At 37.6% G+C, this 21,519-nt stretch overlaps 1 protein-coding gene across 1 annotated transcript in view; it reads right to left on the bottom strand.

The window, feature by feature from the left end:
- The window catches only part of RGS9 (regulator of G protein signaling 9), a 101,921-nt gene extending 80,638 nt beyond the window's left edge, over positions 1-21,283 (bottom strand). Inside the window, exons 1-2 of the mRNA XM_043999581.1 lie at positions 21,042-21,283; positions 2,738-2,834 (exon numbers count right to left, since the gene is read on the bottom strand). Of these exons, the coding sequence (XP_043855516.1) occupies positions 2,738-2,834; positions 21,042-21,098 (154 nt within the window). The 5' untranslated portion in view covers positions 21,099-21,283. The remainder of the gene's footprint in view (positions 1-2,737; positions 2,835-21,041) is intronic.
- Positions 21,284-21,519: the final 236 nt, after the last annotated feature.

Here is a 21,519-nt window from a genome sequence, read left to right as displayed (position 1 = left end):
AGAAACACACTTGAAACATAAAGATTCACACAGAGCTAAAATGAGGGCTTAGAGAAGAATTTATTGTCCAAGCTACTTTTTTTAAAGCTGACATAGCAATCAAGAAATCAAATTAACAGCTAAAAACAAATAGGAGTTTTTAAAATGCAAAAAATAAAATAAAATACTGCATTATGCTTAAGGAAACATAGATAGTGAAATAAAATCAATATTTAATGCATATGCACTAAATAGTATAGGACCTAAGTACTGTGAGATTAAAATTGGATATTAGATCATAAATCTACCCTACTTAACCTTTCCCTTAATTTATCTCCCAGACTAGTAAATGGAAGAAGCTTCTGGTTTTCTAGATAGAACTTTTATTTTTATGGTAGTCACAAGGTGATGTTGATTAGAAGGATAGGAAAGTATAAATACAATACAAATCGTCTTAAGTCTAGGCTTAGTCTATATTCTGTATAAAACTCACCAAAAAGCCGAAGGCCACCTTTGGGGGGAGAGAGACCGTCTGTGCAGCGCAGTCAGGAGACCAGCAGAGCAGGAAAAAACTCCCACTTCCGTTCTCTCCTTGCCTTTTAAGCTCGCACCCTGGAAGTGGAGTGCTAGCAGGCAGTCTGACCTGCGCAGCAGGCAGACTGGCATGCGTAGTTCATGCCATTGGTCTCCTCCCCAAAAGGGTGGTCCTTAAAAAAAAAAAACTGGCGTCTTTCAGTTATCCTAACCGACTGTTAAAAAACTTTCATATTTTTTTTACCACAGTACTTAAAGGAATTTTAATTATAGAGAGAAATAGATAGCAAAACAATAATAGTTGGGTTCCTCAATGCACCCCTTTCAGATATAAACAAATCTAACAAAAAAGATGAACAGGAAATGTTATTTAATAGAATTTTAGCAAAGTTATATATGATAGATCTCTAGTGATTACTGAATTGGAACCAAAAGAAATATACACATTTCTAAGGTGTCTTTGATACCATTGCAAAAATTGATAATATATTAGAGCACACAGCATTATAAGCAAATACAAAAAAGAAGAAATATTAAATATCCTTTACTTATCACAATATAATAAAAATTATAATCAATAAAAGATATTTGAAATATTCAGGTAGAAAGACTAATTAATCTTGAAGAATATGTGGGTGAAAGGACAAATTATAAGAATAAAATATTATTAACAGAAAATTACAAGAATGAAATAACATTGGAAAATAGTCAATGAAGTCTTTAGGGAAAAACATATTTCTAAACACATTCATCAATAAAAAAAGAAAGGAAAAACATCAATGAACTGCACAAACAACTTTTTAAAAATACCTATAAAATCAAGAAATTCTAATTAAGTATAAAAATTGCCTGAAAACCAAATATAAATACTGAAAACAAAGAACAATGAGATTAATTAAAAAACAAAAAAACTAGGAGCTGGGTTGGGGATTTGGGGGGGGAGGGGTGGGGAGGGGTAGGGGAAACTAACAAAATACATAAACCATTAGGGTATTTTTTTAAAGAGAAAAAACCAAATTACCAATGTCAAAAATGAAAAATGAAAATTATAACAAATTAAGAAGGAAAACATAAGCAATTCTTCACTAATGGTCTTGTTAACAAAGAAAATCTTACACACAAATGGTGCTACCAAAATTAATCCTGTGTTGTGGGACTCTACCTTGAAACAACATGTCATGGCTCTCAAAAACCATGGACTTAAATCCAACTGAAACACAAAGGGGTACACCGTATTTCTTTAAAGTTCATCTCCCTTACAGAAGTTAGCAACCTGGCTATGAAATATTAGTTATCATGGCTACAGTGAAACAAACAAAAAAATTCCATATAGAACAAAATATTCATAGTAGCATTTTTATGTCAGTAAAAGAACTGGAAATAAAGTAGGTGCTCTTCAATTTGGGGATAACAGAACAAATTGTGTTATATTAATATAGTGGAAGATTTCTGTGTTATAAAGAGCAATGAATATGAAGAATTAAGAGAAAGATAGGAAGACATCCTGAATGAATGCAGAGTTAAAAAAACAAAAGCAATAAAACAATATATTCATTGTTGCAATAATATTAAAAGTGACAGTACATGGGGCAGCTAGGTGGCACAGTGGATAAAGCACCGGCCCTGGATTCAGGAGTACCTGAGTTCAAATCCAGCCTCAGACACTTGACACTTACTAGCTGTGTGACCCTGGGCAAGTCACTTAACCCCCATTGCCCCGCCAAAAAAAAAAAAAGTGACAGTACAGAAAGAAAACAGAATTTATCAGAATTGGTTCCAGATATTTGATATTTGAATACAATATAATTTTTCAGTAAAAAAAATTAAGTGGAAGACTATGAATGCAGAGTGTTACATTCTCTGTCAGTTGTGATCACTGCATCAGTCAGTTTTAGTCAATGGTTTGGTTTTGTTCTAAGAGCAAAGAGGAAGGAATTAACAGATTATTGAAAAGTGGTTTTGCCACAAAAACAAATTGCATTAAATAAAATATAATTTCTTTTTAAATGGTGACCTTCTAGGAAAAGTGGTTTCAAGAAATGACACATTTAAGTTATCTCTTTCCACTCCTACCACTGGGAATTACAACATCAAAACCTTTTTTTAGAATTGACTTCTATCACTTCCTGTTTATGACTTAATCCAACTGGTGTGACAAGAATACATTTTGCTCCAGGCACACACCTTAGCTCCAGAATACCCTCAAGTCTTTGCCAGTCCTTACCTGTCATTGCATGAGGGATGTTAGTGATCATGACCCTCTGGCTTTGCATTCTGATTCCAGTCTCTGGGTTCTGCATCTCCTTCACCAAGGATTCAATCTGAAAGACAGAATGGAGGGAGGTCAAAAGATGAATCCCAACAAAGCATTTCTTGTCTATTTACTCAAATTTTAATTTGTTTAAATTGTGTATGTTTTATTAAAGCCAGAAGAAAAAGAAAGCTGATTCTCGATATTTGGCATACTTATATGGATATTTTATTTGTGTGATGCCAGATAGCCAGAATACTTCTGGCTTTAATAAAACATAAATAAAAGAATTAGTAATTTTTTTCCCAACCAGCTCATCTGGTCCTCAGATGACAGACATCATCTGTCACTTGAGCTGTACTTGAAGACAACTTGGGAGGACCTCTCAAAGCATACACTCTACCAACACAGGCTTGGAGAAACCAGGGTTACCCCTAGCATGTTAAGGCCTGGGAGTAGGATTTTAGTGAATTTCTCTACAATCAATCAAGTATTTATCAAGTACCTACTATGTGTCAGGCACTGTCTAGGCATTAGGAATACAAATACTGTGAACAAAACAATTTCTATTCCCAAGAAACTTACATTATAAGGGGAGTAGACAACAAGGGTGTATATGTGTTTCTGTGTATATAAATACACATGTACATATATACATGTGCATGTGTGTATACATGTAATACGGAGTATATACATGTAAATACAGAGTAAATATTTAAAAGCGAATACAAAGTAGTTAGTAATTGTAATAATACTTAGCATTTATGTAGGTTTACAAAGCACCTTTCACATATTAACTCATTTGATCCTCACAACAACCCAGGGAGGCAGGTGCTATTGTTATTCCCATTTTACAGATTAAGAAATTAAAGCTGAGAGAAGTTAAGGAACTTGCTCTCCATCATACAGCTGGTGTCAGAGGCAGGATTTGAGCTCAGGTGTGCACTGAATGACCTAACTGCCAAGTATACAATACAATGTCTTTTGAGAGGAAAATACCAGATAACCATTGATGAGATTAGGAAAGGCTTCATGTAGCAGCATATTTCAGAGGCATCTGGAAAGAGGAGGTGTTCTATAAGGTAGAGGTAAGGAGAAATTTCTTAGTTTCAAACTTTGTGTGTGTGTGTGTGTGTGTGTGTGTGTGTGTGTGTGTGTGTGTGAATTGGGATTAAGTGATTTGCCCAGGGTCACACAGCTAGTGTCAAGTGTCTGAGGTGGGATTTGAACTCAGGTCCTCCTGACTCCAGGACCAGTGCTCTATCCACTGCCCCCTAGTTTCTAACTTTTAAAAGTTTTAGCTAAAGTCCTACTGTCTGCAAGAAGCCTTTCCAGTCTTCCTTTAAATCTTAGTACCTTCCTTCTGAGATTATCTCCAATTTATCCATTATATACCTTCTTAGTACATAGTTGTTTGCATTGTTTCCCCCATCAGACTGGAAGTAAGCTCCCTAAGAACAAAGACTGGTTTTGTTTTTTACCTTTCTTTATATCGCCAGCACTTAGAATAATAGCTAGCACCTAGTAGGCACTTAATAAATGCTTCTTGACTTGGTATAACTTAACCAAACATCAAAACATTTCTACAGTGAGATAGCAATAGACTAAGAGTTCTGAGTTTATTTTATAGGAAGCCTGAGTGCATTAGAGGCCATCTGAGCCTTGCTTTTGATAGCAGTCAGCTGAAAGTGAATATGGAAACGAGTCTGCTCCAACAGGGGAGATGTAAAGGTTCAAAGCTCTAATAACTATAGCAAGATATTGAATAGGAAAGCTCTAATCAACTGAGTCCCCATAATCCTCCTGATGAAGTTACAGTAGTTAAGGACAGGTAACAGAGACATTGAGTATGCCCCTTTCAGACTTTAAGAAGCTATATTTTCAAGTTTTCAAAAGTTCTCCATTCCAAGGGGCACATTTACATATAAAAGGACCAGGAATCTTAGCTGGAGATTGAGACTTGAAAGTTTTGAAGGGGTGGGGTGAGGGGCAGAACTGACCTTTCTAAAACATTTGATCTTTGGTAAGAATTTAGAAGAGAACCAATTATGGAGAAGGGCACAGCTGTTAAGAGTTCACTTTGTCCCCCTTTGCCTTGCGCCCCTTGGTGTTGTTTTTTTCAGAGTGACATTGGGAGAAGCAGGGATTTCTCTTCTCATCTCATCAGCAATGGCATTTTGCAGCAAAAGCACTTGGAGGATTCAAGCTTTGGAGTTGAGCAGTTGTCAATTCCAGGAGAGCCAGGGCCCTGTACCATGCTCCTCCTAGAGAAGACAATCCTCAGAGTCAACACAGAGAAAGCAGAATCATGGAGGCTCCTATTTATTCCAGAGTAATAGTTGCAGATCTTTCTAGAAGAAAATGGATAGGAGCACCCTAGACCAGGATTTCTGAGAAGCCATAAGCAAGAGGCTATGGTGACTACTCTGTACCCACACCCAATCGAATCAGCAAGATCCAAGTCCGTGAAACCAGTGCAAGGACTCAAACAGTCCTGCAATATCAGAGATATCAGTTGTTCCTCCCCATTTGTGCTTTGGCTACAGGTTTGCCTCTCTACTTGTGAAATCCATATGTGTCTACTCCCGCTGATGCTGTATGTATTTGTGGGAAAGTGCAACTGAGATTTATCCATTAATAAATCAATAAGTAGGGCAGTTAGGTGGCACAGTGGATAAAACACTGGCCCTGGATTCAGGAGGACCTGAGTTCAAACACAGCCTCAGACACTTGACACTCACTAGCTGTGTGACCCTGGGCAAGTCACTTAACCCCATTGCCCTGCAAAAAAAAAAAAAAAAAAAAAAGAAGATAAATCAGTATTTACTAAGCATCTATTATGTGCTAGGCACTGGGGATACAGATTAATAAAATGAAACAATCTCTGTTCTCAAAGGCTTGCATTCTATTGGAAGAGCCAACACATGTTTATAGGTCTATGTATGTATTGGGGGGAAAACAAACAAAATAAATAGAAGCTAGTTAGTAGGTCATCTAGGTGGAACAATGGATAGAGTGCTGGTCTTGGAATCAGGGAGACTCATCTTCATGAGTTCAAATCTGGCCTCAGACACTTACTTGCTGTGTGACACTGGGAAAGTCACTTAACCCTGTTTGCCTCAGTTTCCTCCTCTGTAAAACGATCTGAAGAAGGAAATGGCAAACCACTCCAGTATCTTTGCCAAGAAAACCCCAAAGGCAGTGATGAAGGGTTAGACACAACTGAAAAATGACTGAACAACAAAATCCAAAGTAGATGAGGGGAGAGTCAGGGAAGGCTTCATGTAGGTATTTTATGAGGCAAAGGTTGAAGAGGGAGTGTGTTCTAAGGATAAGGAAAGGCCACTTCAAAGGAATGGAAATGGTAGGTGGTATATTATGTTTGAGGAATACATGACAGTTTGAAGGCCAATTTGGCTAGATCATAGAGTTTGGGAAGGATATTTTCTTTGTGTGATGCCAAATATTCAGAATCAGGTTTCTTTTACTTGTGGCTTTAATAAAGCATATTTTTTTTACATCTATAAGGAAATGGTTTATTATCTTATTTTTTGTTCATTAATTTTTAATAACTCCTACAAATAGGTCTACTCCAATGTCACACAGGTGTAGAGGCAATCTTTGATTCCCATAGGCTAAGCCAGCAACATGTAACCTCTAAGAGGGTTTCTCTGGGAGGAATGCTTTAAAAATGGTCCCAATAACAGACCATGGGTGCTTCCTGAAGACCAGTCTAGGGAAGCATAGCCAGATTCATCACCAGTGGGCTCAATTCATGGCACTACTCTGTTCTCTGGTGATACAGAGAGAAAATGAAAAATTATCAAATGTTTTTTCTACATTTTATGAGGTGGGAGAAGAAGAGGAGATAAGAGTGTTCAAATAAATAAATATAATTTGAAGAAGATTAGAGCATTAATAACTAGAGGGATCAGGAAAGGCTTACGGAAGGAGCTAGCACATGAATTGAGCCTAGAAGGAAGTAAAGGATTTACAAATATTTTTCTTCAGATTATTTTTAAAGCAACTCCTTTTATTACTAAAAATATACTTAAAAAATAAACCTGAAATAATAGCCAAAGCATGGGTTAATTAACAATAAATTATCATATTTACATATAGCATTGTAAAGTTTGCAAAGCTCTTTACACTTATTATCATTAGATCATCACAACCCAATGAGGTATGTGTTACTACTAGCCCCATTTTTGTTGTTGTTGTTGTTCAGTTGTGTCTGACCCTTTGTGGCCCCATTTGGGGTTTTCTTGGCAAAGATACCAAAGTGGTTTGTCATTTTCTTCTCCAGCCCATTTTATAGATGAGGAACTGAGGCAAACAGGGTTAAGTGACTTACCCAAGGTCACACAGCTAATAGGTGTCTGATGCCAGATTTTAACTCAGGAAGTAGAGTCTTCCTAACTGCAGGCTTGGTACTCTATGTGCTATGGTACTACATTGCTGCCCCATTTTACAGAGCTATGTAAGGTCACCAACCTCACTCTCTCCTCCAGAACCATCTGGGTCCAGAATGACTGGAGATGGGCAATTGGGGTTAAATGACTTGCCCAGGGTCACATAGCTAGTAAGTGTTTGAGGTGAGATTTGAACTCAGGTCCTCTTGCCTCCAGGGCCAGTGCTCTATCCACTGAGCTACTTAGCTGCCCCTACAGATGATAAAATTGAAGCTCAAAGAAATTGTTACTTGCTATTTTGATTGGCAACCCTGGGAAAGTCAAGAGTTTATAAACTGTTAGATTATGTCCTGGGGATCTTTATCTATCAAATGAGGGAGAAGTTGAACAATCTCTGAAGTCCCCTTTCAGCTCTAAATTTATGATCTTAAGATGCTGAGTATAGGATTTATTACATGGGTCTCTGGAACCAAATCAAGTGCCATACAAATGATGATACAAGTTTAGGAATTCTGCCACTGTAACTGGGTGTGTAAACAAATGCTAGCAAAGACATCCCTTCTTGTCTCTGTCTCATCACTCCCTGGATAACAGCTACAGACAGTTAGCTAATATGTAAACAGACACTCTTGGCTTCCAGACAACTCCCATTGGCTCCTAATTTAGAAATGTGTTTTGTTTTCATCAAAGCTTTGGGATGGGGAGCGGGGCAGGGAAGGGGAAGGAGGGAGGTTGGAACAGAAAACTATTCATTTAGTTCCATTTTAAACTGTTGTTCCTTGGCTTTCCTCGATGACAGGATCTGGCAGACTTTCAGGCCACTAGGTCAATGACACAATCACAGGGAAAAGAAGCAAACTGATAATACCCATAGGGGAGAGTAGGCTAGAAGGTAGCACCAGCTGCTAGTCTAAGATACTGTGTCATTCCTCTGCTTCATCAGCTTCAAGAATTCTTTATTGCCAATAGATACTCCTTTTTTTGGCATTTAAAGTCCTTCACAAATTGGCTCCAACTGATCTTTCCAGGCTTATAATATTTATTCCCCCTCCATGCTCTATATCCTGTCCATCCAAACTGTCCTTTTTATTGCGCACACACACACACACACACACACACACACACTCCATCTTCTTCCTCTTTGCATTTATCTGTCCCATATGCCTGGAATGCTTTCTCTCCTCTGACTCTTGGCACCCCTAGTGCCCTTCAAGGCTAAGCTTAAAGTGGGACCTTCTACAAGAGGCACTTCCTAATTTCCCCAGTAATTAGTGCTCCCCCCCCCAACTGAAATTACTTTCATTATTGTTGTTGTTGCAACTCTGAAAAATAATTTTTTTTAGTGTTTGGGCAAGTTTCAGGGGGAGCTGTGACTAAGAATTTGGTCACCACAGGAAAAAGCATTCAACTGGTTGACCCTCCCTTATATCTCTGGGCCCAGGAAAGATGATGAGCAGGGATGGTAGTGAAGGAGAAAGTGACCAGGACCATCCCAGTTTGTCAGGAGGGTAGTTTGTTTATATATATATATATACATACATACATTTACTTATCTATGCATGTGCTGTTTCTAATTAGTAACCTTCTTGAAGTCAGAGACTATTTGATTTTTGCCTTTGTGTCCCAAGCATCTGGTACATATTAGATGCTTAACAAAAGCTTGTTGAATTAAGTTGGATACAAAAGACACTCCTACCAAGAGAGGCCAACTGTTCAGCCTCCCCTTCAAGCAAATAAGTCTTTTTAAAAACACTAAGGGAATTTGTAATTTGAACAAGTTTACTAGCTATTTTATATATAGATATATGTGTATATATATATATATTTTATATAGAGATATATGTGTATACATATACATATACATATGTATATATATGGAATTGGATAGAACTCAGCTGGCAGGGACCTTACAACCCATCTAGTCCAATCCCTTCATATTACAAATAAGGAAACTGAGGCCCAGAAGGTGATGTGTGTGCCCAAAGTCACGCAAATAACAAATGTCAGAGCCAGAATTTGAACCAAGGTTTTCTAACTCCAAATCGAGTTCTCTTTCCACATCATGTAATCCACAGCACCATGTACCTTCCACATCTATCTCTCCTTCTCACTATATACTTCGGCTGTCCAGGTAAGAAGTCACATTAATGAGTCCACAACTTTCTGCTCATAAGGGAGGAGAATGGTTAATAGTGACACAGGGAGATGCACCTGGTTTTTGAGTTAGACTCTTGAGTTCATTTTTTTCTCTCCAAAAGGAAAAAAATTACACTTATTAAAGATTCCTATAAACTTAAAAATATTTAAGAACTAAAGAGCCTTTTAAAAACAAAGTGAGATTAGCTTTCCTTTTCAGCATTTGTGCCACATTTTGACATAGGGAAGGAGGTAGAAGAGAAGTGGGTAGCATAGAAATAGTTAAGAGATCCTACCCATAAGGACTTTAATAGATTTTTCCTACAACTTTATTCCTTAGGAATTCTATTTAGGATTCCAAAAAGCAAGGTGTATCAAAGTCACAGAGTCCCAAAGGCTGGGAAGCACCTGCAAGACAATCTAGACCAGGGCTTCTTAAACTGTTTCCACCCTCAACCCCTTTTCACCCAATAAATTTTTACATGACTCCAGGTATGTAGGTATATAAAATGGGTATACATAACCTTTTACTGTTGCCAAATTTTTCACACCCCCCACCCACAGTTTAAAAAGCTTTGGTCTAAACTATCCCTTTTCAAATAGAAACATGCCTGGAATATTTCAGACAAATGAGGATCTACCTTATTTATTAAGACCTCCAGAGAAGGAAATTTCACAGCCTCCTACACATCACCCTTCCAGAACCTAACAACCTTCATTATCAAGAAAATTTTCCTTGTGTCTAATGTACATTTTTTCTGCACTAGATCCTGTCCATGAAGATGGAGGATTTGATGGTCTAATCTAGCCATTAATTCCAATGTACATAATAGTGGAGAGAGAGAAAACCCTATTCCCATTCACTGAAGTGTTAAGTTGCCTGTATACATTTTTCTGAAGACATGAATAAATAATACTTAGATTAGCCCTTAGAAGGGCCCCACCTAAGCTGGAGATTGAGGGTATATTATTCAAGCTTAAAAAGGAATCCAGTTTTTCTCTCAGTGCATCTGTTCCTAATATACCAAACATCAGGGGTTTGAAATGTCGCAAAGTGAGTATAAACCTTAGTTAAGCAAAAGGACAATCAAAAGGTATCTTGCTGCTTTCAACGAGTTTAAATCACCACACCTGGATAAATTAAATTGTAGAGCAATGAAAAACTGAAAGATGTAATTACTGAGCTATTATTGGTCATCTCTGAAAGATGCTGGGAAAAAGTGAAAGGATTATAGGGGGCAAATGATTCCTCAGTTAAAAAAAGAATAGAAGATTGATTTAGCAAGTAATACCACAGTGAACTTGCCTTCTATTCTTGGCAAAATTCTAGCACACACAGCTTCATGAATAGCAGGTCACAGTAGACTATTCTCATTTCCTTTTATGACAGAGTATCAACATGGTGGATCATGGAATGCTAAAACAGAGTATGCTTAAGTTTTAGCAAAGTATTTGAAGAAGTCTTTCTTTCTATGTTATGGGTGAGATGGAAAGATATAGACTGGATAATAATAGAGACAGGTGCATTTGGAAGTGGTCAAAGGACAGTTCTCAAAGGATAATTATTCAGGGGCAGCTAGGTGGCGCAATGGATAGAGAACTGGCCCTGCATTCAGGCAGATCTGAGTTCAAACCCAGGCTCAGACACTTGACACTCACTAGTTGTATGACCCTGGGCAAGTCACTTAACCGTCATTGCCCCACAAAAATTAATTAATTAATTAATCAATTAATTAAAAAAATATTCAGGTATCAGGGTCAACTTGGAGGATACTCCCTAATGCAGCATCCCATAAATCTGTCCAACATTTTATCAATAAGGTGAATGAGGGGACAGCTAGGTGATGCAATGGATAAAGGACTGGCCCTGGATTCAGGAAGACCTGAGTTCAAATTTGACCTCAGACACTTGACACTTACTACCTGTGTGACCCTGGGAAAGTCACTTAATCTTCACTGCCCCACAAAAAATAAATTAATAAATGATAAGGTGGATGAAATCCCAGATGGCATATTTGTCAAATTTGCAGGTAACATTAAGTTTAGAGAAATAATGGCATTACTGCATGGTTGAATCTTTATTCATGAAAGATTTCCACAAGCTAGAATAGTAGTAGTAGTAGTAGGCCTCCACCAGTCACTGACGACCATGGATCAGAGCCTTGAAGAGCCACAGACCACAGTGTGGCTGTGTGTTGTATCTACCCTATGAGGAGTAGCTGGAGTGCCCTCTCCAGGGCGCTGGCCTGGGCAGATCAATATGGAAAACAAGCTGTTGCCCGTGCAGCAGATTTTCCCTCTCCGCAACATTGCCAAAGGAAAGGCAGAGCCAATACATTTTGGCACCAGTGCCCCCGCAGGAGTTGCCAGAGGGATGTGATGTCCAACATCCAACTGCCTAAGGGACTCCAAGCTAGAACAGTACTGAATCAAATAAGCTGAAATAAAATAAGAATAAATTAAGTTCTACACTTGAGTTCTACAAAACAACTGCACAAATACAGGTCAGAACAAATATGACTAGACAGGAGCCCTTATGAAAAAAATGAGGAATTTAGTAGATTTCGGGCTCAAAATGAGTCGATAATATAATATGGCAGTCCCCCAAAGCTAATGTTATTCTAAGATACATTAAGAGAGGCACAGCATACAGTGTAGAAGAGTTGATCTCTGACCACCTGCTCAGTCCATAAAGCCTAAAATGGAATCATAAGGTGTTAACAAACCAATAAACTAAATGGCCAATAACATCATCACAGAGTCCAGCAGTCTATCACCTATAATGATAGTGCCCCAAAAGAATGGATAGTTATAAATGTATATAGACAACTGTGTAATTTAAGATTCTAAATGTGGATTCTAATCTGTTCCCCCAGTTTGGGGGAAACTGACTAAAATCACTGATAAAACGAGTTTAGGTTTTTAAGGGTTTATTGGAATATAGAAAGAAAAAGATTGAGAACAGAATTCCAACAGCCTGGCATTCCTATCTTTCCTCAAATTTCCTGTGAAGTCCTCTGCTGCCACCACCACCATTAAGTCAGGAACCTAAAAGAGAGAGAGCTCTCCGCGCAGGCTCCCTTTCCTCCTTCCTGTCTCCTCCCAGAAAATAGGAGGCTCCTCAAGTTGATTGGCTGGTAGCCTTGATAGACAGTACCCATGAGTAAAAGTCATTTCCTGACGCCAAGGAAAAGCCACAATGCCTCTGAGGCATTTTCCTCATGGCGGAGCTTTCCCACAGCAAGTCTCCAGTAGGTGGCATCATTCTAATCATTACACTACCACACTTTGAACAAAAGAACTAAAGTGGACCAGTGCATCATCACATTGGTTCAATGCCATGCCTTGAAAAGGTAGGTAATGTTTATCACTATTGAATTTAAATAGTGTATACAATCTCTTTACACCACCAAGCTATCCTTCAAGGATAACCAAGTCTGGTTTGTTATCCAAAGAAGTCTGGTTTGCTTTCTCTCTGTTCTTATAGATGCAGCTGGACTCTAACAGTGAACATTTCTTAGTCATAGAAGAGGAGGGGCTTGTTGCTAGCACTCATTCCTAATTTCTACCCAATCACATTTTCTTCCATCTACAATGCCAGCCTTGCTATTTTCTGTACTCCCCAAAACTATAAAGACTGCTGTCCTTATTCAGAGTTTTATCTCTCCTGGGGAAGCTGAGAACCTATTTATTGGTAAATTCACACTTTACTAACAAATTGATTATGTTCAGAACTTTGTGTCTCAGTCTACCTTAATTTTAACTGTTATCGAACTATGCCCCAAAAGTTACTTGACTAGACATATCTTTTGACCCTGTTATGACACTATTAAACCTATAATCCAAAGAGCTATAAGAAAGAAAAAATGCCCACATGTATTACAATAAAATTATTGCAATATCCTGTGTGGTGGCAAAGAACTGGAAACTAAGGTGGCACCTCCCTGTGAGGAAATGGATAAATAAATTATGGGATATAAATGTTTTGGAATATTATTGGGTCATATGATATGATAATGAGAGGAAAAGAAAGCCAACTTCTGTTTTAATTGAACACTTTTTTACCTTAATCATGACCATTACCTTAATCAAACTTATCTGTTTCATTGTGTTTGGATGATTGGCAGCAGCTGTGAAATAGGCCAAAGGACAGTTCCAGATCTCATCTGACTTTGTGCAGGGAGTAAGAACATGTGCGAACTGGCAACCCTGTCACTTACTACTCAGTGTTGTTTCATAGCTTCAGTGTTGACTGAGAAAAGGATCTGCACCTGAGCCTGGGGAGGGGGGAAGAGGATTCAGGGCAAGAAGTGATTGCAGATCCTAGGCTGTGTACTGATCGAGAAGAAAGTAAAGAAGAAAGTAGCAACTGTCTGGCTCTGAATTCAGGAACAGTTCAGGTTCTCAGATCCAGCCCCAGCTCAGTGTGAAGCCTGCAGCATAATAACTAGGGGAGGAAGTCCATATCAAACTGGAGCCTACAGTTCTGTCACTCTGAAGTTGAAGAGCTTTCTAACTGACAGTGACTGAATCCAGCTGCAATCTACTGAAGCTCCAAGTCCACAGCTATATTGTTCAGACCCAAATCCAGATCAGAAACTTGTAGTGCTCAAGCCAGGAAATCAGCTCTCAGACTTTGCTTTCCCTGAAAGCATGAAGTTTCCCAGCCTTAACCATGACCAAGATCCTAGAATAATTTAATACTCAATACCCCCAATAAAACAACAGCAGAATAGAAAATAGAGCCATGAGCAACCAAGCCAATTCCTCCAAAAGTACACGGAGGGGCAGCTAGGTGGCACAGTGGATAGAGCACCGACCCTGGAGTCAGGAGGACCTGAGTTCAAATCCAGCCTCAGACACTTGACACTTACTAGCTGTGTGACCCTGGGCAAGTCACTTAACTCTCATTGCCCTGCAAAAAAAAAAAAAAAAATAGCTTAGCAAGCAAAATTAGTAATCCCACAGAAGAGGCAAAAATGAATCTTTAATGAAATAGAGAACTTCCCAGCATTCTTTATGAAGAAAAAAATGAAAACTGCATAGAAACCTCAAAATATAGAGAGTTAAAAGGGGGAACAAAAAAGCAAATATGAGTGAACAGTCATACGGAACTAAACAAGCATGAACTGTTTACTTTTTTTTTTCAGGGCAATGAGGGTTAAGTGACTTACCCAGGGTCACACAGCTAGTAAGTGTCAAGTGTCTGAGGCCAGATTTGAACTCAGGTCCTCCTGAATTCAGGGCCAGTGCTCTATCCATTGCACTGCCTAGCTTCCCCAAAAACTGTTTACTTTCTAATAAGGAAGATGATACTTGTTTTCCCTCAGAACTCTATTATCATCAACAGTCATAGAGAAAATCTCATAAGATAAAGGGACTTAGAGTATCTTGGATGTTTGTTTGGTTGGTTAGTTGGTTGGTTTTTAAGATTTTATGGCTGGGGGTGGCTAGGTGGTACAGTGGATAAAGCACCGGCTCTGGATTCAGGAGTACCTGAGTTCAAATCCGGCCTCAGATACTTGACACTTACTAGCTGTGTGACCCTGGGCAAGTCACTTAATCCCCATTGCCCTGCAAAAAAAAAAAAAAAAGATTTTATGGCAATACAAGAAGAAAAGAAAGAGAAGAAAAAAGGAATATACTGGGGTGAGGGAGATTTATCTCACATAACGAGTACATAACTAAAAGGCTATACAAACATGGAGGAAAGATTAAGAAGAACAGGTGACACTTGAATTGCACTATCATCCAAACTAAGTCAAAGAAGGGAAGAATATTCACACAGTAGGGTGAAAAAAGCATTCTTCAACAGGAAAACAGGAGACAAAGGGGAGAATTGAGGAGAGTACATTAAGGAGGGCACATTAAGGAAGAAACTTGTCTTAAGCAAAACAAACTCTAAGCATAGAAGGTATATTGAGAAGTGAGGTTTAAAAAGAAATAAAGAAACACCACTAGGTTTATATCCCAAAGATATCCCCGAAAAGAAACATATTTATACAAAAATATTTATAGCATCTCTTTGTGGTAGCTAAGAATTGAAAATCAAGGGAATGCCCATCAGTTGGGGAATGGCTAAACATGCTGTGGTTGTTTGGAAGGCTGTAATGGAATATTATTGTGCTATAAGAAATGACGAGCAGGATGATTTCAGAAAGGCCTGGAAAGACTTGTATGAACTGATGTATAACCAAGAGAACATTATGCACAGAGACAGAAATGTTGTTTGATGAAGAACTTAAGAAGATTTAACTATTCTTAACAATACAATGATCTAAGACAATTTCAAAGGACTATTGATGAAACATACTCTCCCCCTCCAAAGAAATAACTGATATTGATGGAACTGATTAAAGCATGATATTTTTCACTTACATTTTTTCTTTTATTCAAGTTTTCTTGTACAAAATTACTAATATAGTAATGTTTTTGTTTTTGTTTTTTTTGGTGAGGCAATTGGGGTTAAGTGACTTGCCCAGGGTCACACAGCTAGTAAGTGTTAAGTGTCTGAGGCCGGATTTGAACTCAGGTACTCCTGAATCCAGGGCTGATGCTCTATCCACTGTGCCACCTAGCTGCCCCAAGGTAATGTTTTACATAATCATACACGTATAACTCATATCTGATTGCTTCCCACCTCAGGGAGGAGGGATGGGAGGGAGGGAAGGAGGGATAAAAAATGGAACCCAACACTATAAATAAAAAATGTTTATTACTTAAAAAAAGAAAAGAAAAAGAAAGGCCTGGAAAGACTTATGTGAACTGATGTATAGTGAAGTGAACAGAACATTATGCATACTGATTGCAATATTGTTTGATGAAGAACTGTGAATGACAACTATTCTCAGCAATACAATAATCCATGACAATCCGAAAGGACTAATGATGAAATAAATACAATCCACCTCCAAAGAAAGAAATGATATTGATTGAACACAGACTGAAGCATGCTATTTTCACTTTCTTTCATTTTTTTCTTTTATTCAAGTTTTCTTATACAAAATGACTAATGTTGTAATGCTTTACATAATTGTGCATGTATAACCTATATCCGATTGCTTACCACCTTAAAGAGGGAGGAGGGAAGGAAGGATGGAATTTGGAACTCAAAACTTTAAATAAAAATGTTTATTTTAAAAAGAGAGAAAGAAAAAGAAAGGAAGGAAGGAAGGATATGAACCTAGGATTGAGCTACAGGCAAGGGAGAAAAGAGGAGTGGCAAGGGAACAGAAGCAGATTATACCAAACTTAGAATATGGGTGCTAAGCATATTCCATCTCTCTCTCACCATACTCTTCTTTATAAAGAATGGATAAGGGATGGCTAGGTGGTTCAGTGGATAGAGCTCTGAACCTGGAGTCAGGAGTACCTGAGTTCAAATCCGGCCTCAGACACTTAACACTTACTAGCTGTGTGACCCTGGGCAAGTCACTTAACCCCAATTGCCTCACCCAAAAAAAAAAAAATACATGCTAAAAAAAAATGGATAGTAAACAAAGAGAAGGGGGGGGAAGCTAATAGAATGGAAGTAAGTATGCAATAATTATCAGAAATGAGTGTGAATGGGATGAATTCACCTACAAAATGGAAGAGAACAGGAGACTGGATTAGAAAACAATCCAACAATATACAAGTAACAAAATATATTTTGCTTTAGCTAAAGTTAAAGAGACAGGGGTAGCAATTATGATTTCAAACAAAGCAACAGCAAAGATGAACTTTATTAAAAGAGATAATCAGAACTACAGTTTGCTAAAAAAAAAAAAAAGTTATCATAGAACAAAGTTTCTTAAACTGTGGGTCATGACCCCACAGGGTGTCACATAACTGAATGTGGGGGTTGCAAAAAAAATTTGGCAGTAAATGTTTGATTTGTATAAGTATTTTATATACCTATATACCCAGGGTTGCATAAAAATTTCTCAGAAAAAAAAAGGGGTTGCAATTGGAAAAAGTTTAAGAAACAACGGCATAGACAATGAATTAATGTCAATACTAATACATATGCACTGAATGGCATAGCATCTAAGTACTTAAAGGAAAAGTTAAAGGAATTCTAAGAAAAACTAGACAATAAAACTATAATAGAAAATAAAATAGAATCATAGTTAATTTTAATAAAGATAATGACCACAATGAGACAACAAACAAAAATTTGGGGACTATAGACAATGCAGTCCTTAGAGGAAAATTTATATCTTTAAATACTTTTACCTATAAAAGAAAGAACAGATCGATGAATTGGGCATGCAACTAAAAAAACAAGACGACCCACAAATTAAAAACCCCAATTACACATCAAAATGCCTTAAAAGGCAAAGAAAAGATTAACAAAATTAAAATGAAAGAGCAAGTTTAGTGTCAAACTCAATGAACTCAGCTATTGGGGTAAAAATGTACTCATTATTTGACAAAATCTTCTAGGAATATTGAGAAAATTAGATATAAACCAGCATCTCACACTATCTACCAAGTTAAGTTCAAACGAATACATGATTTAGGCATACAAAGTAACATAAATAAATCAGAGAAGCAATGAAGAAATCACTTGTCAGATTGATGAAGAGGGGAACAGGGGACAAATCAGGGGATAGAGATTAGAAACTAAAGAAGATAAAATGGACAATTTTTATTACATAAAATTAAAAAGTTTTTGCACAAACAACCAATTCAGCTAAAGTTAGAAGAAACAGGAAATGGGGTTAATATTTACAAGCAAGTTTCCTTTATAAAGATTTTTCTAAGATGTATAATGAATTTATTCAAATTTATAAGAATAAGAGCCAATTTCCACTCAATAGTCAAAGAATATGAACAAATATTTTTCAGAAAATTAAATTAATCCAATCCAAATAGCCATATAAAAATGCTCCAAATCAATAATAACTAAAGAAAGGCAAATTGAAACAACTTTAAGGTACCACCTCATACCCATAAGATTTGTTAAATTGACAAAGAAATGGAAATGACAAATTCTGGAAGGACTATAGGAAAACGGGTACTTTAACACACTGTTGGTGAAGTTGTGAAACTGGTCTATTTATTCTAGAAAGCAATTTGTTAACTATGTTCCTCCAAATTACTAACTTACATAATCTGTGACACAGTGATAGTGATATCACTAATAGTGATGCCATTATTAGGTCTATACTGAAAAGAGATCAGAGAAAAAGGAAATGCATCTATATGTACAAATATATATCAGCTGTTTTTGTGGTGGCAAAGAAGTGAAAACTAAGGGGGTGCCCATCAATTGGGGAATATATACACAAATTATGATATACGAATGTGATAGCATGCTACTATACTATAAGAAATGATGAAGTTTCAGAGAAACCTGGGAAGGCTTGTATGAATTGATGCAGAGTGTAGTGAGGAAAACAAGGAGATCAATTTATACAATCACAACAATATATGTATCCAAAAAACTTTGAAAGACTGATTAATGCCATAGCCAGTCAATATTTCAAAGGACTCATATTGAAACATGCTATCCATCTTCTGAACAAAGAGGAAGTGGACAAAGATTTCATATTGATACAAATTTTTTTGTACATGGACAATTAGGGGAAGTTTCTTTGCTGGAGTATACATATTTGTTACAAGGGTTTTAATTTTCTTTTCTTTTTTGCTATTATTCTATTGGAAGTTGGAGTGAGAGAAAAGAAATGCTTATTAATTGAAAAAATAATAAAAATTAAATTTAAAACTATTTGTCTCCTTTCCGTGCTTTGCAAAGATTATTTGTCCTTGACAATTTAGCTAAGCTCTCTTTAAAAAGAAAAAAAGAAAAAGCTTAGGAAACAAGTATAGGAACCAGGGACTAAGAGAACAAATAAGATAATACCATGCCCAGAATCATAACTCATCAAAGGATTTCAAAAGAACCAAACAAGAATTAAAGTAACCTCAGATTTTAAAGGGATCCCAAAAAGCAGCTAGACCAACTTATTCTCAAATAGGAATTGCCTCTATAACAATCCCAAAAAGTGGTTATGCAGTCATCACTGAAAGCCTTCCAGTGAGGGGAGAATCACAACTTCCCAAAGCAGCTCTTCCATTTTTAGAGAGCTCTAATTGCTAGGAAGATTTTCTTTTACATAGTTCATAGGCAGATTTAACCTTTCTACAATTCCCAACTATATCCCCTTGTTCTGCCTTCTGTGGCCAAGCACACTAAGTCTAATCCATCTTCCACATGACAGTTTTTTAATAACTTATTGGAAGCTAAAATGTGCCTGTTAGAATTAAAAACAAGAATTTTAATTTTTAATTTGGGGTTTCAGTACAAGGATAGGATGATGATCTTGAGTCTCAACTGGGAGGTAGGGCTGGAGAAGGAAATTTTCAATGAGGAGGAAACAGAACAAAGATAATAGATACACACATAGAGCCCTCAAAAATGGTTTTTAAAATGGCTGGGTTGAGGGCAGCTAGGTGGCACAGTGGATAGAGCACTGGCCCTGGAGTCAGGAGGACCTGAGTTCAAATCTGGCCTCAGACACTTAACACTTACTAGCTGTGTGACCCTGGGCAAGTCAACTTAACCCCAATTGCCTCACCAAAAAAAAAAAAAAAACACAAAACAAAACAAAAAAACAATCGCTGGGTACTGATTTCCTTCTGCATTAAAGATACTAAAATATACAATGTAAGAATCTCTGAGATATAAGTAGATAGACTAATAGTCTGATCACCTTGCTTCATTGATGAATTTTCTATATTCACCAGCTGAGATGGGTTCCTGAGTTTTTTGGAGTAGCTGGACATATTTTCTAACTGACTGTTTGGGGAACTGGGACTCCATCACCAATCTGAAGCAAGGGGCTGTTGTCTATCACAGAGGATTCTGATAATATTGTTCTGAAAGATAAGCTTAAGAAGATGAGCAGCACTCACAGAAAAAGCCATGGAGAGGGGGTAGGTGGAGAAAGGTTGGATTAATGCCTAATCCCCTTCAAGTCTTTCCACTCCAGTTTTCTTAAACCCCTCTCTAACAGAAGCTGAAACAAAATGAGGTCAAGCATAACACTTCTTCCTTCAAAGGGACTCAACAAACCCACGTATACAACTGGACAATGCTTAGTTTCTGGGTTGCTTAGTCCCACACACCTTTGTAATTCGAGAGAAATGGTATAGGGAGCCACTGCTGACACAAAAGAACAGACATATACAGATTCAAATATAATCAATGCCCCTGTGAAATGCCTTGTTGCAATGACCTATACAGGGTATTGTAAATGAAAAAAAAACTTTCAAATATTGTATTTCAGATCAGGGAACAACCAGTTTCAATAGAAAATGCCTCCGGTAGTAAAGTATCTATTACACAAGGAGGGAAAAACCTTCCCCCAATACAGATATGCTGAGATGCTCCTTAATACCCAGTTTTCTCATCTAACAGGTTGTTTTCATCCACACACTGTTCTAAACAAGAGCTCTGTGTGTTGATTCTTTTGTATACCCAGTCAGTTTGGAAATCTAAATAGATTTTTCTTTAAACACATACAAATAAACATACACCGCTTTACAATACATTTACCAAAAATCAATAGTGGTAACAATTAAAAATAAATACCTTTTTACTGGGACCGTAACTACTCCTCACTCTATTCCCCCTCCCACAACTTCTAAACCTGTAGGTATTGTCTAGGCTTTGGCTCCTAAGGTAGAGTTGGTTTTATTTCCCACCTTTTCCCCACCAAGTTATGAGAGGCAGAGGTTACCTTTCTGAGGAATGCCATTCTTGGCCTGTACTGCTGGCCTTGATGTTTGATTGTCATCCTGGAAACTGAACAGCCTCAGAACCAGTAAGTAAGTGATGGTGTGGTGGTTAAAAAGAAATTTAAAAGACCAAAAAAAAAAAATTAGAAGACAAGAAATCTTATCATCTAGGGATAGGGAGAGGTAATGATAAAGAGTAGGGTGGTAAATGGTCCTGGCTGCTGCTGCTACTGCTGTTGCTGCTGTTGCTGCTGCTGCTGCTGCTGCTATGATTTAGTCTCTCTCTGCAAGCTGCTTGAAAAGCAGCTGTGGAATAAGGCACCCACCCAATCAGCAAGTGGTTCTGTGTTCATTAGCATGAGCTGTACTTGTGCCATCTGGCCACAAGGGGGAGGGAGTGTACCCCGTCAAGACTACATCAGCATTCCAATGAGGTAATGGGGGAGGGGGAAGGAGCTGAGGATACGAGAGGATTTGTAG

This window comes from Dromiciops gliroides, chromosome 4 (genome assembly GCF_019393635.1).
Source record: "Dromiciops gliroides isolate mDroGli1 chromosome 4, mDroGli1.pri, whole genome shotgun sequence".
Classification (NCBI taxonomy): domain Eukaryota; kingdom Metazoa; phylum Chordata; class Mammalia; order Microbiotheria; family Microbiotheriidae; genus Dromiciops; species Dromiciops gliroides.
The sequence above is the reverse complement of the archived record's forward strand: the minus strand, read 5'-3'. Positions and strand labels throughout refer to the sequence as shown.